At 33.2% G+C, this 26,857-nt stretch overlaps 1 protein-coding gene across 4 annotated transcripts in view; it reads right to left on the reverse strand.

Annotated features, from left to right (window-relative positions):
• LOC141325582 (echinoderm microtubule-associated protein-like 4) overlaps positions 1 to 26,857 on the reverse strand; it is a 137,861-nt gene that overhangs the window by 29,070 nt on the left and 81,934 nt on the right. For 2 of the 4 annotated variants that reach the window (XM_073834363.1, XM_073834360.1), the window contains exons 3-9: positions 15,109 to 15,241; positions 14,531 to 14,728; positions 7,481 to 7,621; positions 4,501 to 4,526; positions 3,842 to 3,874; positions 853 to 976; positions 295 to 444 (exon numbers count right to left, since the gene is read on the reverse strand). In XM_073834363.1, the coding sequence (XP_073690464.1) occupies positions 295 to 444; positions 853 to 976; positions 3,842 to 3,874; positions 4,501 to 4,526; positions 7,481 to 7,621; positions 14,531 to 14,728; positions 15,109 to 15,241 (805 nt within the window). The remainder of the gene's footprint in view (positions 1 to 294; positions 445 to 852; positions 977 to 3,841; positions 3,875 to 4,500; positions 4,527 to 7,480; positions 7,622 to 14,530; positions 14,729 to 15,108; positions 15,242 to 26,857) is intronic. The other 2 variants (XM_073834361.1, XM_073834362.1) reach the window with 2 other exon arrangements.

Here is a 26,857-nt window from a genome sequence, read left to right on the forward strand (position 1 = left end):
ATGTCCAGCATAATGACCATTTACAAAAAAAAAAAAAAAAAAAAAATCACATCAGCTCATTTGTTTAGTTCAGAGCCAACAGAAGACATTTCCCTGTAATTTCCATCCTGTGATTACATACCCTCAGGAAGACAAAACTTAACAATGACAGCCATTCATAAAGAAAACTACAGCATCTTTCAATGAAATTTTCAGCGAGAGTTGGTTATTTAATTACTGTCAGCGCCAATGACGAATGACCAACAGATAACTGCATGCAACCAACACCACAATATGTGTTCTCATCATTCTCACCATTTGACACAGTCAGTGTGTCCTAAATAGTGCCGCTGTGTCCTCTCCTCATAGTTGAAGAGCACAACCACCGAGGCAATGAAATATACGATCTCCCCGGTGGGCAGCAAGTACACGTTTGCACGGCAGTCACGTCCCCTGTAGCCATATCTGCTCGTCTGAATCAAGGAGGACACAGGGAATACAACAATGCACCAAAAACAAAAAATAAAAAGTCACCCTGGACCACAAAACCAGTCATAAGTAGCACGGGTATATTTGTAGCAATTGCCAACAATATATTGTATGGATCAAATTGATCAATTTTTATGCCTAAAATCATTAGGACATTAAGTAAAAATCACATTCAAGAAGATATTTAGTAAATTTCCTACCGTAAATATATCAAAGCTTAATTTTTTATTAGTATGCATTGCTAAGAACTTAATTTGGACAACTTTACAGGTGATTTGTGCTCTGATTTTAAATTTGACTTTCATGTCTTTACTTTGCCTATGTAAAGCATTTTAAATCAACATTGTGAAACACAATACGTGCAAAGCATGCTAGAAAGGATACACCCACTCCAGTTTGAGTCTCTCTGGGGGAAGTTCAGTGCGGACATCATCGTAGTTCTCCACGTCCGATGGGATGAACATTGTAATGGGTCGTCCTCGCATGAACACTTTAACATATTCTCCCTCTGTGGAGAAATTTGATGAAGAAAACATATTCTAAATACAAACTAGAAAATAACTAATTATTAAGAATCAATAATCATTAGCAATTAGCAACTACTGCAAATGAAACATTATATATATATATCTCAAACAAAACCCAGGTTTGTTTGTGTGAAGTATTGTGAAGTCTTAAAAGTATTGAATTGAAGAAGCAAGTTATCTGAAATTTGGCACTGTACATGGTCTTTTGGGACAGACTGTTTGAGTTTGTTCATTTTAGCAACATTTTACATCACATACATTGCTCTTACTTTTAAAAAAAGTACTATACATTTCTAAAACATTTCTAAATGAAGCTCTTTGATTGAGTTAGTAAGGCTCATGCTTTGAACTCATTCATAAACCCAAGCAAATCAAAAGTGAAGCTTTGAGCGGCGTGCAGAAGGACCAGAGCAATGACAATGCCCAACTGTAACTGTGATATAAGAAAAGAAAGTGTAAAGCAGAAATAAATGGACAGAGTGAGGCAGAAAAAAAATATAGTATTTTCTCTGGTCTCCAAAATCATTTAGCGCAGTAGCACATCTTATAAGCGCATTGCATCATTTTATAAAGTGTTTAACACAGAACAAGCCATCTAACCACAGATAACCTTTAAAAACAGTTTAGTTGGCTGAGAATCGGCAACACATTCCTTACTGACATTGATATCCTTAACGCAACAGTTCAGCCAAAAATGAAAACTCTGTTATCGTTTACTCATGCTCATGTTGTTTCAAACCTTTATGACTTTTGCATTTGTATTTTCTGTCAAATATAACAAGATATATATAAAAAAATGTTTTTTTTTTAGTAATAAAAATGACATAATTTTTATTTTTGGGTGAACTATCCCAATTCTACCTTCTATTTTATGGAAACATATCTACACTGTAAAAAGATTTCACCAGATTCAACTTAAAAACCTAAGTTCAACAGCTGCCTTAACATTTTAAGTTAAATCAAGTTAAAACTACAAGTCATTTGAACTTATTACAATAAAAATGAGTTGATTTAACTTGTGAGTTGAAATGAGTTAAGTTGATTTAACTTAAAATTTTAAGGCAGCTGCTAAACTTAAGTTTTTAAATTGAAACTGGTGAAAACTTTTTACAGAGTAGGCTACATTTCACACCAAAATCAAAAGATAAAAATAAGATACCGTAAAGTAACAAAAACTAGATTTTTCTGCATTAAAACATTTAAATGGGCTTAGCCATCATAAAAATGTTGCAATGGATAGCCCCAATAAGTGTTGTTTTCTAGGGGTGCTCCGACTGATCGACTGACTATCGGCTGAAAATCTCTTTGGGATGTTTGATCGGCGGTCTCATAACCCGATCTAAAGCTGATGACGTGTCTGCCATGAGAGGTTTGGCACGACATGCAGCCGCACTGTCTCACTGTCATGCAGGTAAAACAATTATAATGCTGAAGGTGAGGTACAATTCATATTTCTTAGTTAAATAACTTATAAAATAATTTGAAAACCTTATGTGAGATGTAATTTCACAAACAGCGCGAGTCTCTTTCTCTTTCAAAGTGTGCAAATGACTTCCAATCACCATTGCGTCTTACTATAAGCAAGTTGCACGCTGCACAGTTGATACAGTTTATAAATTGCATTTCTTTTTCAATTATTTCCAGTGTTCAACATTCATTCAGCACTCGTTCGCTCTCTTGAAGACAAGGCGCTCGAAGCTTTACATAACTTCGTTTGCAGCGCACGCTCATGTTAACGCGTTCAGGCTTGGCACAGTTGCAGTCTGACAGTCAGTTCTAGAAGCGGTGCGTTGAGTTCGAGATAGTTTTCGCACCAAGTCTGTGCTGCACGCGCAGAATTAAAGTGACAGCGCATTGTTTGCGGTAAATATGAATAGGGATTGTCATGAAAATGTCATAATTACACTATAAATGCATATAATTAAAGTCTACTGTCTTTCACAGTCAACACATTTGGGTTTTTGGCTAGGTTTAAGGGAAAAGAGCATTTTTAGATAACCAAAGCAATAATAAATGGCACTCGTGGAGAAATGAAAACAAAGTTCTTTATTAACAACAGGATTGCTTGTAGTAAAGATTTAAAGATATAGTTCACCCAAAAATTACCCCCAGGGCATCCAAGATGTAGGTGACTTTGTTTCTTCAGTAGAACACAAACGAACATTTTTAACTCAAACCGTTGCAGTCTGTCAGTCATATAATGGCAGTGACATGGGCACCAAACCTTTGAAAGTACACTATAAATAATTCTACATGATAAAAAAAAGGCTTTAAAAAGATTGGTATCGGTGATCGGATCAGCAGATGCTGCTTCCTGTGTTCGGAAATCAGCCTTAAAAATCCTGATCGGAGCACCCCTATTGTTTTCTTTGCACAAAATTTCTTTTGATTTTGTGGTGAACTATGATCTAGATATGTTTGTGACGGGTTTATTGCAATTCAGCCATAAAGCTGTTCTGGTATCTTTAGTTTAGGACAAACACATTCCTCAGCTAATGAGTTACTGGTGGTGAATCTTATTTAGACCAACTGAATTGCAAAAACAAATGAAGAAGCGAGACGTGTGTTCATCGTCTAGCCTGTAAGCTGGAAGGAAATCCACTTACTATTGATTCCTCCAGAAACGTTATTTACGATTTAAAGGAACGAGAGCGGCAGAGAGATAGAGAGACAGAAGAAAAGTGCAAGAAGTGACTGACCATTGATCTTTCAGATCGATCGATCAACATGTAAAGAGAATTAAAGCGGGATTAGTGCCAGGAACGCTTATATCTAGCCTGAAGCGGGCAAGGAGGGGGTAAAAACGCTTTCGGCGGCGTTCGGCCCTGTAGAGAGGAAGCCCTTACCTTGGCTGTTTTTTTCACGGGTTGACATTTTAGCTGGGTATGGGACAGAAATAATAACCTCTCAAAAAAAAACAAATACAGAATGACAGACAAGGAACAATTCTATCGATGTATGATAAGACAGGCCTGTCAACAGTTTTTAAGATGGGTGTGATCATTGGAAAATTTGGAAGAACAAATGATGAACCACAAGACAGAGGAATGCAGTTTGTGTGCGTCTTTGCCAAGATTAAATTTGACTTGAGAAATGCTCACACCTGTACTGTTTTCAGCCCAGGGCTAAATCCAGATTCGGGGTAAGGTCGTTCCAGGGCACGCTTAGCCTGTGACTACTGGCATGAGCCCCGTGCTAAGAGAATTTCTCAGTGTCACTGCTAATCTTACCCTGGTGCAAAGCCAAGTACTAAGAGGTGGTATCACTCTGGCTTTTATTTACACTTATGAAATGCAAGTTGGCTACAGGACACAGCTTAAATGTTTTTACAGACGTTACTGTGCAAATGAGAATTTGCGTGAATCTGATGTGTACAAAAATCAGACACACTACATGAGGCGCCAGTTGTGTTTGCACCACTGTGATACAGGAAATGAGAGGAACACATGAGGAAAAAATGAAGTTGAAACTTAATAGATCACGTAAGGACAAAATGAGACTTTACCTTGGCTGATGACTGGATCTCTGTGTCTAAAGAGGAAATGGGAAGAGAATCAAAATATTGTTAACACGAGACCAAACGTGAGCTCCAAAAATGGCATGTTTGTTCAATTACAGGAATGTGTGAAAGGAACCGTTCCAAAATGAAGAATCATTCTATTGTCACCATTTACTCACTCTCATGTTTCCAAATCATATGACTTTCTTTTTTTCCACAGAGGACAGAAAGAGAATCTCTGACATGCTCTTTTCCATACAATGACGGTGAACGGAAATGAATGTGTTCCAAAAAATGTTCATGTTTTTTTTTCTTCAGTCGAAAAAAAATGTATTTAGCTCTTGAGGAAAACATTCCATATTGTTGACTTCAATGGGGATCAACAGGTTGAAGGACTAAACTGCAGTTTCAGCACAGCTCTACACGATCCCAGACGAGGAATAAGGGTCTTATCTAGCAAACAATAAAAAAAAATATCTATACTCTTTTAACCACAAATGCTTATATTGCACTAGTAATTAGGTTGGAAAGCTCACCTCTTTTTTGACCTTCTTTGCATGTTCACTTTGTAAACACTGGGTTGGTACTTCCGCCTACACTACTGCTCAAAAGTTTGGGATCAGAAAGATTTCAATTTATTTTTTTAAGTCTCTTATGCTCATCAAAGTTTTATTTATTTGATCAAAAATACAGGAAAAGGTAATATTATGAAATACTGCAATTTAAAATAACAGTTTTTTTTAATTGAATATACTTCAAAATATAATATATTTATTTGATGCAAAGCTGAATTTTCATCAGCCATTACTCCAGTCTTCAGTGTCACATGCTCCTTCAGAAATCATTCTAATATACTGATTTATTACTTATATTATCAAATGTTGGAAACAGTTGTGCTGCTTAATATTTTTTTGGAACCTGTGATACTTTTTTTTAGGATTCTTTGAAGAAAAAAAGTAAAAAAGAACAGCATTTATTAAAAATAGAAATCTGTTCTAACAAAATAAATCTTTACTATCACTTTTTATCAATTAAAACACATCCTTGCTGTATAAACGTATTAATTTCTTTCACAGAAAGAAAGAAAAAATTTACTGACCCCAAACTTTGAACGAGGTGTTTATTGTCACAAAATTTTTCTATTTTAATTAAATGCTGTTCTTTTTAACGTTTTATTTATCAAAAAATCCTAAAAAAGGATCACATGTTCAAAAAAAACAACAAAAAAAAAACATATACATATATATATATACATATATATTAAGCAGCACAACTGTTTCCAAGACTGACAATAAATCAGCATATTAGAAAGATTTCTGAAGGATCATGTGACACTGAATACTGGAGTAATGATGCTGAAAATTCAGCTTTGCATCACAGAAATAAATTATATTTTAAAGTATATTAAAATAGAAACCCACTATTTTAAATTGCATTAACATTTTACAATATTGCAGTTTTTTTTCTGTATTTTAATCAAATAATAAACAGCCTTGATGAGCAGCAAAGTCTTAGTGATCGCAGTCATTAAAAATCGTACTGATCCCAAACTTTTGAGTGGCAGTGTACATCACGCGTGACCTTTCCAACGTAATGCGTGAGGTCGAGCAAGTGCCAGACGAGCATTTGTGGTTAAAAAGTACATACATTTTTCATTGTTTTTAGAAAATGGTCAATCGTTTTGCTAGATAAGACCCTTTTTCCTCGACTGGGATCATGTAGAGTCCTTTGAAGCTGCATTGAAACTGCAATTTTGACCTTCAACCCATTGGGCACCATTGAAGTCTACTATGTAGAGAAAAATCCTGGAATGTTTTCCTCAAAAACCTTAATTTCTTTTCGACTGAAGAAAGAAAGTAAATTATCAAGAAATTTTGATTTTGGTCAATAAATGTCAGAAAACTTGGAATATATTGCACAAGTGGTATAGTAAAAGTACAGCATAATACTTTTATGCTATAATATTATACTTTTATTGTGTTTTTATGTTTGAAACATGTTGCTGTCCATCTCCTTTGATTATCCATACCTTCTCATTTTGAGTTTTGATGAAGAAAAGAAAGTCATACATGTTTGCCAGCAACATGAGGGTGCATGAAGATTTTTTCTTCAGCATTTTTTAAGCAAAAAGCAAGTGCCATAAATAAATTAGATTATTTGCAATAACACATAACTATGCCCAAATGGAATCTGGACTTTTCCTTGCATATTATGTGCAGAAATGTATTGAATTTTATAAAATGAATTCAAATTTAAGGCAAAATGCACTAAACAGCAATAACTACGCTAAATAACAGCTAAATGCATAATCATATGTGAACCTGGACCACAAAACCAGTCTTAAGTAGCACGGGTATATTTGTAGCAATAGCCAACAATACATTGTATGGGTCAAAATGATCGATTTTTCTTTTATGCCAAAAATCATTAGGATAAAGTAAAGATAATGTTCCATGAAGATATTTTGTAAATTTCCTACTGTAAATGTATCAAAACTTAATTTTTGATTAGTAAAATGCATTGCTAAGAACTTCATTTGGACAACTTTAAAGACGATTTTCCTAATATTTAGATTTTTTTGCACCCTCAGATTTCAGATTTTCAAATAGTTGTATCTCAGCCAGATATTGTCCTAACAAACCATACATCAATGGTAAAATTATTTATACAGCTTTCAGATTATGCATAAATCTAAATAAAAAAAAGACTGGTTTTGTGGTCCAGGGTCACATATCACCAAACACAAATGAAACATGGAATGCATTGAGTATTGATGAAACTTTATAAATGACGTTAGCTCCAAATCATGGGAAATCTGAGGAGTTTCTTATGAACCCTTTTTTGAACTCAACTAAAATGACTTGGAAAAGCCTGAAGCATAATTTCAAATACAATTCCATCAATCAGATTGTTTTGTACCTCAAGTCTACACCAGCCTACTACAGTCTTAGTGGGGCAAAGGGGACGGAAGGAACCTAACACTTACTTCTCTGCATTCTTCACCACTTTGGACAGCAGTTTGGAGGTGGAGGCTGCTTTCACCAGCTTATTCCTGTTCTCCTCTCCACTGTCCCACGTGCTACTCTGAGAACGCTCCATTCCTCCACGCTTTGCACTGCTACCCCTGCTTGAGACGCAAATTACACAGGAAAAACATGTAAGGGTTTCATTGGAAAAGGAAAGCGATAGCAGAGAAGCTGAAAAACGAGTCCGGGGAGAAGTTAAATTAAAATTTAGAGGAGCGGTATTGTGAGCCTGGAGGAGATCAATCCGTCAAATCGATAGATCTACATAGACCCACCAAAATGGGTCACAGGTTTATACAGACAGTTTTACTTACTCCATCCAGGTCCTCCAAACTCAAATAACCACTCCTCCTCTTTGGTTAATTTTAAACTGGAAGCCAGAAAACAAGCAGCACCCTTTGAAAGTCAAAGATGCATCCCTCAGGTAAAAAAAACAAAAAAACAAAACATGCATATGGCAAAGCACAATCCACTCAATAGTTAGTACACACAGGAGAGCTGAAAAACTTGAAACCCAGTCCTGAGGTAAATTGCATAAGACTGTTGGGGGAAAAGATGCCACACAGCGAAGCTAAAGAAAGTAAAGAAGGAACACATCAGAGGTTTAGAAAGGGAAAACAGAGGAGCGTTATCCTCAAGCGAAGCTGTGTGCAAGAAGAAAATGTTAACAGTCCAAAACAAACTCGTTTTCTGGACCACCCCTTCTACATGGACCGGATTTCCAAATCTTTCGCCTTGGGAGCTGAACGGGTGGCTTATTCTGACAGAAATGTTGGGAGAATCTGAACTAGAAGCTAATGAACTAATGATGGCTCATCTTGGGGCTTGAACCAACAACCTTCTGGTTACCAGCCCTAAACTTTTGCCACTACAACATATCTCTCAGACTTTAAGGAGAATATGAAGGTCAAGGCAGGGGAGCATGGGAAGAAATTTTGGTAGAAGTGATCCAGAAACTCAGATGTACACACAAACATTAAAGCCCAAAGTATACTTCGGTTTGTACATGTACGCAAAGTTAATTTCATCACTAACAATAGACGTCCATGTTGGCAAGCGATCTACAGTTCACCTGAAAATTAAAATTCCGTCATTATTTTTCACCCTCATGTCGTTCCAAACCTGTAAGACCTTCGTTCATCTTTGCAACAAAAATTAAGATATTTTTGATTAAATCCGAGAGCTTTCTGACCCTGCATAGACAGCAACGCAACACGCTCAAGGCTCAGAAAAGAAGTAAGGACATTGTTTAAATAGTCCATGTGACATCAATGGTTCAACTGTAATGTTGCAAAACTGTCAACAGTGTTTTTTCCGACTAGTAGAAAGAAAATATCCAAAATACACTGTTAAGTGTTTCTTTACAGCACTTTATCTATTTTTGTCAAAAGATTTCAATTACAATACATATTTAAGACTGTTCTCTCAAAATGATTTTTTTCTCCTACACTGAGCCATAAATCTCCACTTCAGTAGCACTTACACACACCAAACTTCACATTTTTATTCTTGTCTATATCTTGAAGTTTTTTTTCAGAGGGATCTGTTCATATATAATTTGCTTGATTTTATACAACATTTTATTCCCCCAAAAAACTGTAAAAAAAATTTAGTTTTCTGCCTGTTCTAAGTATTTTCTGAATTATGGAGAGAGAAAAAATGACAAAATAATTTCAATATGTCAAAAAAAATTAAACAAGAATTTTGATACTGACTTAATTTAGTGTTTCGATTTTTGTACTAAAAATGTATGCAAATGAGTGCATATTTCATTAAATAATGCCTCGTTTGCATATTAAAAACTAACATTTTAGAAAACTTGTAATACAAAAAATATTTGCAATTATCAATGTAATCAATCAGCTGAGTAAGTAAGGTTTTAACTATTTGTTATTTTTTTTTTATCCTATTCACCTGCAGTGTCTCGCCTTAATTCGTGTTAAAGATGAACGAATAAAGATGTTCTACGGGTTTGGAACGACATGAGGGTGAGTAATTAATGACAGAATTTTCATTTTTGGCTGAACTATCCCTTGAGTATGAAGACATTTGTATCGGTCGTAACTTCTTATGAGAAATAGCGCAGACACTGGACGAGGATGAAACTGTCGCACGTCTGTGTTCAAATAGTGTATACTTTGAAAGTCTGTGCATTCGGCTGTAAGCATGCAAGTGTTCCTGTTAAAACTGAAGTATACTTTGGGAGTAAAGGTCATTAAAAAGGTCAGAGCTGTAGCAAAGTACATCCAACCTCACCAAACATGGGAGTCAGAAAGGAGGGAAGAAAAAGGAATGGATAATACTCCGGGGCAGAGCAGACACACTTCCACATGTGAAAAACTGGCTTGAGTTCTACATATGGGGCCACTTGTCTAATGATGTCCATCCCTAGTACATGCATGATAAAAGTTGTTTGAGTGCTATTCCATCTGCCAAAATATTACGATGGTACTAGCCTAACAAGACTTGCACTGTGTGCATAATTTTTAGGCACGTTGATATTCTGGTCAAATTTTTTTTCCAAGCACATTTGACCAATTCCAAACCACATCAATCCTAATAACTACTATTAATTTTTGTTTTTAATCATTTATAAGTGATATATAATTGTCCATAAAGGCTGGGAGTTAAAAACTCCTTATATTCAGGTGAGCATAATTATTAGGCACATTTTCTTTTACAGATAAAATGAGCCAAAAAAGAGATTTAAGACTACTAAATGCCCATGAGAAGGATGCAATACTGGAATTTGCAAAGTTAAGGCATGACCATTGGACAGCGAAATGCTCATTGGGTCAGCAAGGTCAGAAAAAAACAAGAGAAGAAAAGACACATCAACTGCAAAATAATTAAGAATTAAGGTGAATAATTTGGTGTAAAAACCATCAGGAACCATTTAGTCTCCAGCGCCACTATTTTCCAGAATGGCAACCTGGAGTCTCTAAAAGTGCAATGTGTTAGGTTCTCAGAGAGTTTGCTTGGGTAAACAATTCTAAAAAATGAACCTCACTTAATAAGAATAAAATGATGCAGTGTTGTGAAATACATGAAGACTGTTTTTTTATAGGCTTTATAGACGGATAAGTTGAGAGTGGCTCTTGAAGGACCAGCACCACATCCTTTTTGTAGCACTCTTTCAAAAATATATTTTCCAGAATCTGGCAGTAAGTTCTGGGAGTTCATTATTTCAGGATAGGAGATGGACTAAAACTGAAGTCCCAAAACTTACTGCCAGATTCTGGAGGATAAACTCGAAATAGTGCTACAAGAGGATGTGGTGCTGGTCCTTCAAGACACTCTCAACTCATCGGTCTATAAAGCCTATAAAAAAAAAAAACAGTCTTCATGTATTACACACCACTTCAGAATGTTATTCTTATTAAGTGAGGGTAATTAAGTTTAGGATTTTTTGCCAAAGCAAAGTCTCTGAGAACCTGACACATTGCACTTCTGGAGACTCAGTTCTGGAAAACGGTGGCGCTGAAGACTTTGCATTTAATTTAATTAACATGCATCTTTTCTTCTCCACCTGCTTTTTCTGACAATGCAGACACAACGAGTGTTTTGCTGTCCAGTGGCCATGCCTTAACTTTGCAAATTCCAGTATTGCATTAGTACTGCATCCTTCTCATGGGCATTTCATAGTTTTTGACTTTCAGTCTGAGGTAAATCTTTTTTTTTTTGGCTCATTTTATCTGTAAAAGAAAACATGACTAATAATTCTGCACACCTGAATATAAGGTGTTTTTCACTTCCAGCCTTCAATGGACAATTATATATCACTTATAAATAATTAAATACAAAATTAATAGCAGTTATTAAGATTGATGTGCTCTGGAACTGGTCAAATGTGCTTGTAATATAAAAAAATATAACTTACTGCCAGATTCTGGAAAATATATTCTTGAAAGAGTGCTATAATAGGATGTGGTGCTGGTCCTTCAAGAGTCACTCTCAACTTATCTGTCTATAAAGCCTATAAAAAAATGAAAAATGTCATGTATTTCTCAACACTTGTTATTCAACATTTTATTCTTATTAAGTGAGGGTCATTTTTTAGGATTTTTTTGCCTAAGCAAAGTCTCTGAGAACCTGACACATTGCACTTCTGGGGACTCCATTTAGGTTGCAGTTCTGGAAAAAGGTGGCGCTGAAGACTAAATGGTTCCTGATGGTTTCACACCTAATAATTTCTTAACCTTAATTCTTATTATTTTATTATTATTATTTTTTTTTTTTTGCAATTATCATGCATCTTTTCTTCTCCACCTGTTTTGTTTTGTCTGGTGGTCATGTCTTAACTTTGCAAATTCTAGTATTGCATTAGCACTGCATCCTTCTCATGGGCATTTAATAGTTTTTGACTTTTAAAATTGACTTTTCATTTTATCTGTAAAAGAAAATGTGCCTAATAATTCTGCACACCTAAATATGAGGAGTTTTTGGACAATTATATATCACTTATAAATAATTAAATACAAAATGAACAGTAGTTATAAAGATTGATGTGGTTTGGAACTGGTCAAATGTGCTTGAAAAAAAAAAATATGACCACAATATCAACGTGCCTAATAATTATGCACACAGTGTATTTGGTCTAATTTCACCCCCAAGTAAAACAGATCAAATCAGCATTGACTAGTAGAAACCTAGTCTAGCCTGAACATGTATGCTAGTTTTTGCCTTATAAGCAAAAACACCACATAAAATGTAGTCCACCTGCATTTACTGTACTGCACATTCAATTCTTCTTTTTTGAGAAATCACATGCTCTTGCATCACTGTATTGACATCTCAACATTTCTCAAAACAAATGCAATCTCTGCAAGATTGCAAGGTGCAAGAAAACACAATGTGCTAACCACAACAACCACAAAATTATATCTCTGATGCTATCTAAGAAAAAACTATATAAGAAAGCTTGAGTCTCTGCTAGTGTAAATTAAATCTTCATCGACTGCAGAGGCTTTTTCTAAGTAATGTGGTTGAGGCCAATTCCTGGCTAATAATCTTCTTGTTGCATCGTCTAACGAGCATGGATCTGGCCATGAAATGACATTACGGAAATGGCTAATTGGTTTTCCACTTCTCTGTAGCTAATTGGATGGGACAGCTTGCAGAGTCAATATGAATAACTCAGCAGGCGGGATTTGGGGTTATTAAGTACAGAGTAGAAGGTTTGGTGTTGAAGCATTTCTGGGCTAATGTGCTACTCTGCAGATTATTAAACAAGAACCAAGGGTTTGAGCACTGAGAGGACATCGCATCTGCTTTCCATTACTTTCCTCTTCTGGGTGGACCGCTCAGAGTGATCCAGAGCATAACACATTCTGACCTACACTGTCAGCTTGATGCTAGCAGGACATTTAGCATAGAATGAGGCTTTTATAATGAGTATTGATGCAATTCTGAGAGACTAATGTATAGCTCCTTCATTTAAACAGCAATACGCATTATGTTCTGGAAGTAAGAATCCCATTTTTTCCCTGCACATTAAAATGAAATTTTAATGTGACTTCCTTTTTAAAAAAAATCTTTAATATTTGCAAATGATTAAAGTGAATTTTCTTATCAACATTATGAAGCTACTTTTATATTTGTATATATCTGAATATTTAAAATGGGTCCAGTAGGATTAAAAACAAATTACTTATATTTAAATGCAGTAATTTGATTAAAAAAATAACTATAGCTGCAAGTAAAAAAATAAAAAAAAATTAAAAAAAATATATAATATGCTGTTATTTTGAACTTTCTATTAATCAAAGAATCCTGAAAAAAAAAGATTTTTTTTTTCAGAATTCTTTAATAAATAAAAAGTTCAAAAGGACAGCATTTATTTAAAATATAAATCTTTCGTAACAATATAAATTTTAGAATTTAAAACGTCTGTGGACAGTACATTTTTATTTAGTTATTTAAAGAAATTAATACTTTAATTCATGTGTTAAATTAATAAAAAATTTGTAATAGCAAAGACTTACATTGGTAAAAAAATATAAATATTTTGAATAAATGCTGAATCCTGGAAAAAAAGAATCACAGTTTTCAAATAAATAAACAAACAACTGTTTCCAACACTGATAAAAGTAATAAACCAGTAAATTAATTTCTGAAGGATCATGTGAAAACTTAAGTAATGACTGATGAAAATTCAGCATCACAGGAATAAATTATATTTTAAAATAGAAAAGTACATTTTCTGTATTTTTGTTTAATAAATGCAGCCTTGATGAGCAACAGTGAGTAATTAAATAAATAAATAAACAAACAAACAAACAAATAAAAAAAATATTAAAGAGCACAACTGTTTGGTATTGCACAACACTGATAGCAATGAAGATTCAGCTTTGCCATCAAAAGGAATACAAATATATTTAAATATTTAAAAAAAATGATAATATAAATGTTAATAATTTTTTATAAATTTTATATAATGTTTATTCATAATATTTCACAATACTACTGATTTTACTGGAAATATTTTAGAATTATATATTTTTTGAAACATTAAATATTCTTACTGACCCCTTTAACTTTTAAATCATAGTGTTTATATTTTTCAAAAAGTGCAATTATGTATTTTATACTTTTGTGATATTATTAAAACATTTGCAATGCTTTATTCATTTATTAGAGCATTTCATTTACTTTAAAGAACTGTATTTTACATTTAATCATTTAGCAGGCGCTTTTATCCAAAGTGATTAACAAGTTAATTTCCTCTTCTTCAAATCAAATGTTTTAACGTTATGATTCATCTTGGAGTGGCTTGGTTTGATCCAAGACTTTTAGTAAAACATTTACTAAAGAGAAAACGAATGGGAAAAATACTTCCGGAAGCAAAGCAGATACAAAGCAGACCAGTCACTATTGATCTTGATATTGATTGAGGAAGCATGTCAGCCCTGCCCCTTGGCTTTACGTCAATAGGTTGCGAAACGGCTGCAAAGCAGATTGCCAAACGCTGCTCGAACGCTGCCAGAAATTGCATGGCTGTTGGGAGGAACCTTTTGGCCGGGGTTGACCCCTTGTTCTCCGAAAGCTGTCTTTGGGGCTGTGGGGGATGAGGGGAGGGGGGGTTGCTGGAAGGGGACGGTGCCTGAGGGGTGCTGGGCGCTGAGGGGGTTTTATCGTTAGCCTGTGGCGGCTCCTCTTTCTCCTTGATCCCCTCCATCAGAGGCTTGTCTTTTTTCCGCTCGCCACCACTGCAAAAACAACATGCAGGTCAACAGAGGAAGATCGGACACACATGAAAAGACCAGGAGAGCCTTGAGGTCGAACACTCACAGACATTTGGATGAATATACTTCTCCAGGCTGAAAGAACATCACACATTAATATTTTGGGAGCAGTGTGTCTGTTAAAAATTAATTAACAGTATCCCAGAAACAGTGTTTCCCAAACCTGTCATGGAGGTTTGCCGCTACAACTCACTGTGATTATCTTCCTAATCTAACACACCTGCTTCAAATCATCAGCTCGTTAGTGGAGAGCTGAAATGGGTCAGAAAAGGGAGATATCCAAAATATGTAGAGGAGGCTTTGAGATCATTTGCATATTTTAGTTGTGTGTGTGTGTGCATTACCTCTTGGCGGCGGAGGAGAGTGTCTCTTTCCTGGCTACGGACACTGTGGAACTGTCTCTGTGAGATTTGCGGCCGCTGGAACTGCCATTGGCAATACAGGACATTGAATACGCTTCACGCAGCGGGGTCTGACCTGCAGGAGACACATCACACACTGTTTTTATTCCCTCTTATACCTTAAAACAATGACTGAAATCTCAGCACTGCAACAAATTTACTGCCCAAAACTTCTATTAAGAGTTTGCACACCCTTTGTCCATGAATTTGAGGGATCGTTCACCCAAAAATGAAAATGACCCCATGATTTACTCCCACTCAAGCCGTCCTCTGTGTTTATGACATTCTTCTTTCTGATGAATACAATCAGAGGTATTCACAATGGCAGTGAATGGCTGTTGAGGTTTTGGAGTCCAAAAAAGTGCATAAATCCATCCTAAAAAGTACTCCACATGGCTCCAGGGGGTTAATAAAGTCCTTCTGAAGCAATTTTTTAATGCGTTTGTGTAAAAAAAAAAAAATCTATATTTAAAACTTTATAAACCATAAAATCTCTAACAAACTGTCGTACAGTGAGAAGTGACGAATACAGAAGCACAGAGGAGAGAGCAAAACAAGTACAACAAGGATTTGTAAAGAAAAATGTCTGAGGATTTTAATATAACCCAAGCGGAGACTGGTTTTACTTTGCTGTAAACAAAGCTTACGCTATGCGTACGTCCTTCGTCATCCGCTGGAACGCCACTCTCTCATGAATGTTTGTATTTGAACCCTTTCCAACAATGACTGTATGATTTTGAGATCCATCATTTCACCCTGAGGACAACAGAGGGACTATTACAGAAGGTTCAAACACTCACTGATGCTCCAGATGAAAAAACAAAAACAAAAAAACAATGCATTAAGAGCCGGGGGTGTAAACTTTTGAACAGAATAAAGATGTGTAATTTTTTCTTATTTTGCCTAAATATCATTTTTTTTTTTCATTTAGTACTGCCCTTCAGAAGAAACTGAAGATATTTACATGTTTCACAGAATACAAAATAAGTGAAATTTACCCTGATCTTCAAATTCAAAAAGCTCCTAATACATTGTTTTCCCTTCTGGAGCATCAGTGAGCATTTGAACCTTCTGTAATAGTTGCATATGAGTCCCTCAGTTGTCCCCCGTGTGACAAAATGGATCTCAAAAGATACAGTCATTGTTGGAAATGGTTCAAATACATAAAAAATTGGAAAAAACCAAAGACTTTGTGGGACCTGAAGGATTTTTCTGAAGAACAGCGGGCAGTTTAACTGTTTAGGACAAACAGTATTAAGAATCAAGAGTATGTAAACTTTTTTAACTGAGTAATTTTTATAAATTCATCTATTATATTTTCTCTAGTGGACTATTTGTAAACATATTTTATGTGAAATATCTTATTCAGGTCGGTACTAAAAAACAAACAAACAAACAAACAAACAAAAACATGCATTTTGTATGATCCCTCTTATTTTGGTAAAATAATTAACATTTTGCAGATTCCGCAAGGTATGTGTAAACTTTTGACCTCAGCTGTATATAAGATTCCAAATATAACATTTAAATTCACTAAAGAATTTTCCAGACTCTTCTGTGACTTAAGATTCTATTGATTTCTCTGAATTTTGCATAGTTTAATTTCACAAAATTAGCATTCCGGAAATAGAGACAGACAGGATAGACTGTAAAGGGAGGATAATGTCTGGCTTAAATAGGGCAGCAATCCAGGCATGCTAACTGGATTAGTCATCTGATTTACTAGTCCATCTTAATTACACTACACTGAGATAAAAAAGAAAAACTTTTTTTTAATCTACTGCAATCACATACTGTATAATGTAATAAGCATGGCTCAAGGGTTCAAAACTTGGTGCCACTGTATACAGAATATTTTAAATAACATGAAATAAAAGACACCAAAGGAACATCATCAAGCATTTTCTAATTCATATTTTTTTTTATTAGCAGCAATCAGCATTTACAATGATTTCTGAATAATCATGTGACATTGAGGACTGGAGTACTGCTGCTGAAAATTCACATTTGCATCACAGGAATAAATTACATTGTAAAAATATTAAAATAGAAAACATTTATTTTAATTAATGATAATTTTTCACAATTCTAACTGTATATTATTGATTAAATGTAGCAGTTCCTCTCTGTATTCTTTAATATATAGTGGGCTTTAAAAGACCAGACCAGAATGAAAATCTGGGATACATTATTCTAGTGTATATCATAAGTTGTAAATGCAAAAATAAATGAAATGAGAAAGAATAACCAACAGAAGCAGTCTCAGATGTCTGGATCCTAGCTGAGACACCCAGACTCGTCTTAAACTAGCATTTGTTGTGGTTGTCTTAAAGGGATAGTTCACCCAAAAATGAAAATTTGATGTTTATCTACTTACCCGCAGGGCATCCAAGATGTAGGTGACTTTGTTTCTTCAGTAGAACACAAACCAAGATTTTTAATATAATGGCAGTCAATGGTTACCAAATCTTTAAGACTAAAAAAAACATACATATGATATAAATATAGACCGTTATGTGTCTTAAGACCTCAATGTATTGTCACGAGCCACAGAGTTTAATTTGGTTTTGCTTGTGTATGTTTTTTTACTCCTAAAGAGTTGGTAACCATTGACTGCCATTATATGACTGACTGACTGCAACGGTTTGAGTTAAAAATATTTGTTTGTGTTCTACTAAAGAAACAAAGTCACCTACATCTCGGATGCCCTGGGGGTAAGCAGATAAACATCAAATTTTCATTTTTGGGTGAACTGTCTCTTTAAAACGCTACAGAACAGATGGAGGTGTCCATTTGAGCTTGGTGTGGTATTCTCATGCTAAACGTCAGTGCATGATTGCAATGGTTTGCATCAGCCATGCTATTTAAAACTCTCTCTGAATGGCCTGCATGTGGAAATGTCTGATTTAGGTTCTTGGCTGCTCACTTGGTCGCTTCCCTTTGACCTCTTTGCTTGGTGAGAGACTGACGCCTGTGTAACTATTGTGTGTTATGGCACCCTGCAGGCCTTGCGTGGTGGATTCAATTAATCGTTTCTCTCCAGGGCACGTGTATATTATCTTAGGAGCGGGTGATGCGATGTCAGTACCACATGGTTTAGTTTCACGCTCCATTAGCCCACAACAAAAACACACAGTGTGTGGCTGACCTCATCAGACTGCTGAGAGATGGGATGTGTGCGTGTGTTTGAACAAACCTCCAACCCCTTCTTTCTGCAACTCTATAGTGTTCCAGATAAAACAACTCGAAAAAAAAACAAAACTACTACAGGTCACACTGACCTATAATTTCCCTTCGGCACATTTCTTTTAAAATGTAATTTGAATGTTTAGAAATATTTAATGTGCATCATCAAATTTAACAAGATATTAATGATCTAGTTATCTTGGTTTATTCCTAAAAATAAAACAGTTCCAGCTCCACACACAATCTGGAAGCATTTGTATATTTTTGATGCTGGTTTTGTGGGAAAATCTGCAAAATGTATAAAACATGGAACTCACTCTTTATTGCTACACTGTAAAAAGTTTTCACCAGTTTTAACTTAAAAAACTTAAGTTTAGCAGCTGCCTTAAAATGTTAAGTTAAATCAACTTAAGCCATTCCATCTCATAAAATTAAATCAACAAATTTTTATTGTAATACGTTAAAATGACTTGTAGTTTTAAGCTGATTCAACTTAAATTTTTAAGGCAGCTGCTGAACTTTTTTGTTTTAAAGTTGAATCTGGTATAAACTTTTTACAGTGTAGGGCTAAAATGAACAGTTATCAAATAATTCACAGATACAATATGTGTTAATTAATATTAATATTATTTGCTGTAATTAATAATAATAATAATAACAATAATAATAATGCATTTCGTAGACAGTCTTATTAAACCCAATCTACATGGTATTATTATTATAATTATTATTATTATTACTAATAATAACAATATTAATGTTTATTTATGCATTCGGCCGATACTTTTACCTAACACAGCCTACAATGTATTATTGTTATTATCATTATTGTTATTATTATTATTATTATTATTATTAATAATACTAATTAAATATAATTTATACATTTATACACTTTTATTAAACAATTTAGACACCTTTATCAAACACAACCGACATATTAGTGGTAGTAGTAACAACCCCGCCCCCCCCCCCCCGCAACAACAACACAAAACATGTTTAAGTCCCAATAAAATACTTTATAATTTTTTTTCCTCAATAAAGTATTATTAATATTTTTTTTATTCTGTTTTCCATTAATTTTTTAGATCCCATTTTAATGGATTCATCAAATATAATAACCAAAAACATCTCTAATTAATTAATTTGATTAAAAAAAAAATCTGTATCAATTTTTCTAGCAGTTAAAAAAACAACAACATTTTATTACTAAAAAAGCAAGTCTAATGATTTGAAATTATAAAACTAACACAATTTAATAGCAATTCATTAAAAGTAAAAAAATAAATAAATAAAAATAAAACATGTTTAAGGCCTAATGAAATACATTGGAATTTTTTTTTATTATTATTTTCTTTTTACCAAATTCTGTTTTACATTATTTTATTTTGTGTGTGTGTGTGGGGTGGGGGCGGGGGAATGGATTCATTAAATTAAATAATCAAAATCATCTTTAATTAATGATTTTTATACAAAATAAATCATATATTATTATTTAGTTTTTTTTGTTTTCATTTTTCTAGACTCTGTTTTAATGGTTAAGTAACATGTTATTATTCAAAAAACATGTCTAATGAATTATAATCCTAAAACTTACACAATTTAACTGCAAATTTATTAAAAGTAAAAAAAAAATGAAAGTATGTATATATAAACATATAAAACATTCATTTATTTTTTCCTTTTATTTTTACCAAATTCTGTGTTTTCCATAAATTTTGTGAATCCCATTTTAATGTATTCATTAAACTCATCAATAGCATCTATAATTACTGATATTAAAAAATGTATACAATTCATTATTTTTTTTTCTCAGAAATACCTATGTTATGTATTTATATTTTTCATGTAAATAAATGATGGCAAATAATGCTTCTGCTGAATATTCTTTAGATTACTTCATTAGTAGTAGTAGTACTATCATTGCATTAAGTAATATATTTCTGTCACAATTTCTTCAAGTTAAACCAAACTTTTATTTTGACGAGTTATTTTCTGTGAAAACCTTTAAGTTTCTGTTTGTATATGATATGATGATAATTTTTTCTCAAAAGAAACAGTAAACTGCTCAAGAAGAAGATTATGCTCATGTACTCATATAATGAAAAACATATTAGCAAAAAATAAATATATTAACAAAAACAAAAAGCTTCAGTACGATTTGATTTAAGTTTACTGACCTACTTTGGATTTATTCGTCCAAAATTTGGCAAATTCTGTGACGTTCAGCATTATACAGTAAATTTGTTTCATTTTTCGCGGAAATGATAGGGCCTTACTTTCAGGCTCCTGGGAACAGAACTCATCTGGTAAAATCCACCAAAAACATTTTGCATATATTCTGTCAAATTCATATTAAATTTTGGCTTCATTATTGCTAGCTGAAAATGAGGCAAAATATTTACTAAACAGACACACATGGGACAGGAGAAGCGTATACTGTTTTCAAATTCCAGACGCTGGGATTCTGTGGACGTTTGGCAATCATGAAGGATTTCTGTGTTTTTATATGTTTAACAGTGAATGTCAAACAAACTACACAATCTTTTATTTTCGACATCATACTGTTATAATTAAGGAAACATAATCGTTCAGCCTCGTGTCTCGGTAATAGGTCGCTTTACTGGAAGCTCTCGCCGCTGTCACAACAGATCATGCTTTTTGGATCAAAGAAGTAATTAATGTGTGTGTTTAGAGAGTTGGCTTTCATGGACAGAGTTTGAGCATTCAAGCATAAGATGACCTTCTTCCTGTGCACAGTACTGTATGTGTCTAGTCAGCACAGCCGCACAGGAAGTCCTCATGTGACCTCACTCCAACAGGAAACCAAGGAATTACCTGCCTTCCATCAGAAGCCTGTCACTAGCCGTTCATCTCCAAAACCACTGCTGTTCTCAACCACTTTCATGCTCAAAATACAGGATAATTTGCTGGATTTATGCGTAAAGTCACTCTGAATCACATTCAGTGTACTTCATATGATAGAAGACGCTCTTAATTGGAAGAAAAACATCTCAATTGCAACCTGCATTACTGAACCAGACAATAATTAGAGCTGTCCGTCGATTTGAATCATTTTATTTCATAATACGCCAAATAAGAGATCAGACTATTTAAAAAAAACTATAAATCACAGTCTAGCATTCATGTGTAACTGGGAAAAGCCGTCTGTGAAAGAACCCACGCTTCTTTTTTCCTTAGTGAATTGAGCCCTTTCATAGATATTGTCCCGAGAGCAGCTGATTAAGGATAAACTGAGGTTTGGGAGAGGACTTGAGTGGAAAGACTGGCAGTTTGGGGAAAGATACTAGTGTGGGGGATTATGGGAAATGAGGGGGAATAGATAGGAGGATTAAAGGTTAGAGGAGCAGTGAGTCAGCCTTGAAACTCAAATCAGCAGAATAAAAGAGAAATTAAAGTGTAAAAGTGAGAAAAATTGGTCATTATGGGCACAGCGAGTAAATACGGCCAGTGGGAAAAACAACGGTTTGATTGAGAATATCGGTTAAAATGAGAACCGGCACCATTTCACACTATTTAAAATGACAATTAATAAACAGAAAACAATATTAATAATAATTTGAATAAATGCAAGTACTCAAAAAAGTATATTTTGTCAAATAAACAAGCTAATTTAAAAAATATATGACTTATTATAAATTATTAACTTACTGTGTATTTTGTTCTATAAACATGCTAAAATTTAAACAAATAACTTCAAAGTCAACTTCAAAGTCAAAGTCAACTTAATTGTCAATTCTGCCATATGTACCGGACATACAGAGACTTGAAATTGCGTTACTCTCAGACCCTAGGTGCATACACGTAACATTAAATACAAAAAGGTAGAAATTTAAAATTCAAATAAATACAATTATACATATAAATATATATATATATATATATATATATATATATATATATATATATATACACACACACAATATACAATATACAATATACAAGTAAGGGCACATGGCAGAGAGTGCAAACCAGACAGAATAATGCAAATGCAAAAAAAGAATATGGTGCAAAAGGAGCTGTAATAAACTTGCTATAAATTATAAACTTGCTAATATTAAGAACAATAACATTTATGAAAAAAGGAGGGACAATATACTTCATACTATTTTATAGATATTTTTTTTTTTTTTTGTCATTTTTGAGTTTGAAAGCTAACCTGTACATTTTTATAATACTTTTTTGAGTTTAAGAGCCCCAAAGACGGGGCTGGGGAGGTATACTTCATACTTTTTTTTTTTTTTTTTTTACCATTTTTTGACATTTTTGAGTTTGAGAGCTAACTTGTGCATTTTTATAATATTTTTTTGTCATTTTTAAGTTTGAGAGCCAATTTGTGAAACATTTACTCAAAATGTATATTTTGTTCCATAAACATGCTAAAATGTAAAAATATATAACTTATTATAAATTATAAACACTGATATTAACATTTCTGAAAAAAGGGGGGAAACGATATACTTCTATTTTATAAAAAAAATTATACAATTTGTGAAACATTTACTCAAAAATGTGTATTTTGTTCTATAAACATGCTGAAAGTTTCTATGACTTACTATAAATGATAAACTTACTAATCTGAATAACAATAACATTTATGAAAAAAGGGGGACAATATACTTCATACTGCAATTTTTGCAATTTTTTGTCATTTTTGAGTTTGAAAGCTAACTTGTACATTTTTGTAATACTTTTTTGAGTTTAAGAGCTAATTTGTGAGAAATGTACTCAAAAATGTATATTTTGTTCCATTAACATGCTAAAATTTAAAAATAAATAACTTAAAAAAAGGGGGGAGGCATATACTTCATACTGTTTTATACAATTTTTTTTTTTGTCATTTTTGAGTTTGAGAGCCAATTTGTGAAATGTACTGTAAAATTTATATTTTGTTCCAAAAATGTAAAAATTAGTAACTTTAATAAAAATAACATTTATGAAGGGGGGGGGGGGGGATTTTATATTTTTTTTTTGTCATTATTTGTCATTTTTGAGTTTGAGAGCCAATCTGTGAAACATTTTCTCAAAAATGTATATTTTATCCCATAGAAATGCACATTTGAAAACAAATATTTATTACAAATGATAAACTTACTGATATTAATAGCAATTAAATTAAATGATGTTAATAAATGTTAATAAACTCTTTAAAATTTATACACTACTGTTCAAATTCATTTTTTTTTTACTGTTTTTGAAATAAATCTCTTAAAAGATTATATCTATACTTAGACATTTCATTGATTTACTGATTATTATTATTATTATTATTTTATTTATTTATTTATTTTATTTTATTTTTGTGGAAACCATGATTTTTTTTTTTCAGGATTCTTTGGTGGATAGCATTTATTTGAATAGAAATGTTTATTTTTACAATTAAAACTATGTTTATTGTCATTTTTTTAATCAATTTCATGTATCCTTGCAGAATAAAAGCAATAATTTCTTTTAAAAACCTTTTCTGACCCCAGACTTTTCATTAGTACTACATAAAACAAAGATGAAAAAGCTAAATCATTAAAAAATACACTACTAGTCAAAAGATTTATTTTTTAAGTAGCTGTTTTCTATTTGAATATATTTTAAAATGTAATTTATTCCTGTGATTTCAAAGCTCAATTTTTAGCATCATTTCTCCAGTCACATGATCCTTCAGAAATCATTCTAATATTCTAATTTGCTGCTGAAAAAAAAAACATTTATTATTTTTATTATGTTTAAAACAACTAAGTAGAATTTTTCAGGTTCTTTGATGAATAGAAAGTTCAGAAGAAGAGCAGCATTTATCTAAAATTTTGTAACATTATAAAAGTCTTTACCATAACTTTTGATTAATTTAAAGCATCCTTGCTAAATAAATGTTACAAAAGCTATTTCAGATAAATGCTGATCTTTGGACCTTTCTCTTCATCAAAATATGCTGAAAATGTAGCTTTGATCAAAGGAATAATTTACATTTTAAAATTTATATTTAATTTTTTTTAGAAGAAATGCACCCTTTTGGTTAAATTTAAAATGTTAAAATGTTTAAGCTTTCAAATCTGATATTTAAAAAAAAAAAGTACAATAGAAAATCAGTTGGGAAGGATGATCTAATGTTCACTTTGTGGCAAGTCTTTTTTTTAGTAAGGACTAAATCTGCAGGCTTATAATAAATAATATCACTATTCAGAGGTTTGTTTTGGCTATTAGCTTGCAGTTTTGATGACTATTACTGTAAAATGTGGAAAACAGTCGGAGCTGTCCAAGCTGTGCTCTGTGTTGAGTCAGAGATTGGCCTTCTCTAATGGTTTTGTCTGGCAATTGCTTGAATTTCGATTTTGTTTAGAGACTTGGTTTCGTTTTGCCTGTTTTCATTGCTCACTGCCTGAGAATTGTTATTTCTTTCTTTCTTCCTTTTTTTTTTCTTTTCAGTTGGTCAAATTATTCCTAGGCCCAGCCCTGTATATTTTTAAAGGCATAAATTCTAACACCCCCCCGCAGTCCTGGTGTCCAGTGTCTGTCACATGACCAGATCCTTTACACAGAGCAGATCAATATCTGAACACACACATGCTGCACAAACATTATCGTTTAGCTGTGGCGCACTAGACTAAACAGTTATATTAAAAATGTATGATAAAATAACAATAGTGTCTAGTCCAAGTTTGTATTTTAGTAGTCAAAAACCTGGAAATACCAGTGAATTCCAGACCTGGAAAAGTCTGGGAAAATCTGCTGTAAACTATTTCATTGTGATCAAACTCTTTGTTATTGTTTGTGTTGAGTAAAACATTCATTAGTCTGTCCGTTGGTCTAATTGGAGACATTTGTAGACTAATACGTATAATTATTCCAAGTCTATTTTGCTTAAAGCCTATCATCTGACATACAAATGGAAATCCAACCCAGCAATCTTTGTAAAATGGCATGAATTACTTGTGAATGGGAGTGAATGGAACATGAGGTCTAGTGTGACCGCACCTTCGGTCCAGTCACAGATGGGTGGGAGGTGTCACTGAAACAAACTTCTAGTGTGAAAGGGTTCTACGGGACACACAGTACTGCCATCCATACTCAGATCCCACAGGGAAAAGGCAAACTGGTGGCTGGTGAATGGGTGAGAAGAACATAGTGCCAGAATTTGCAACTTCAATCTCTTCCCTCTCATGTACAATATTTATTTTTCATTTATCTAATCTTGTCTACTTTTTGCTTTTTTTTAATAAGAAGGATCGTATAAATGAAAACGTCTGAGTACAACTGTCTGTGTTCGCAGCTTTAATTCGATAGAGAAACTGCGAGGACATGAGCTAAATCAGATGCTGATGAAAATAGTCCAAAGCATACTTTAGTTTTACTGTAAACAATAAGCATTTGTTTAGAAAGAAAAAAGTCAGAATTTTATATAGTTTATATCATGCAATTCTGACTTTATATTTCGCAGTTTCAAGGTTGTATCTCAATTCTGAGAAAAAAAATTCAAAAAATGTGAGATAGAAACTCGCAATTCTGACTTTCTTTCTCGCAGTTGTGAGTTTATATCCTGCAATTCTGAGAAAAAAAGTCAGAATTGTGAATTTTTCTATTTATATCTCATAGTTATGAGAAAAAAGACAAAATTGCATGGAAAAAAAAAAGCAGAATTGCTTGATACAAGCTTGCATTTAAGAGAAAAAAGTCTGAATTGCGATCTTGCAATTCTAAAAAAAAAAGTCAGAATTGTGTGAAAAGTCAGAATTGCGTGATTTATACCCGCAATTGTGGAAAAAAAGGCTGAATTGTGATTATTTATTTTGTAATTCTGACTTCATTTCTCAATTGTGAGTTTATATTCTGCAATTCTGAGAAAAAAAAATGACAGAATTGTGAGTTTGCATCTCATCATTCTGACAACATTTTGCAATTGCAAGTTTATATATCACAGTTCTGATAAAAAAAAAGTCAGAACTGCATGAAAAAATTCAGAATTGCTAAACACAAACTCACAATTGCAAAGAAAAAGTCAGAATTGCAAGATTTATACTTGCAATTGCGAAAAAAAGTCAGAATTGCGAAACATAAACTCACAATTGTGGAAAAAAAGGCAGAATTGTGAATATTTATCTCACAATTCTGACTTTATTTCTCGCAATTGTGAGTTTATATCATGCAATTCGGAGAAAAAAAGTCAGAATAGTGAGTTTGTGTCTCATAATTCTGACTATATTTTGCAATTGCGAGTTTATATCTCACAGTTCTGATTAAAAAAGTCAGAATTGCAAGATTGATATTCACAATTGCAAAAAAAAAGTCAGAATTGCAAGACATAAACTCACAATTGCAAATAAAAAGTCAAAATTGTGAATATTTATCTCGCAATTCTGACTTTTTTTTGCAATTGTGAATATCAATCTTGTAGTTCTGAGAAAAAAAGTCAGAATTGTGAGTTTGTTGTAGCTCATAATTCTGACTATATTTTGTAATTGCGAGTTAATACCTCACAGTTCTAAGAAAAAAAAAA

This window comes from Garra rufa, chromosome 2 (genome assembly GCF_049309525.1).
Source record: "Garra rufa chromosome 2, GarRuf1.0, whole genome shotgun sequence".
Lineage (NCBI taxonomy): Eukaryota > Metazoa > Chordata > Actinopteri > Cypriniformes > Cyprinidae > Garra > Garra rufa.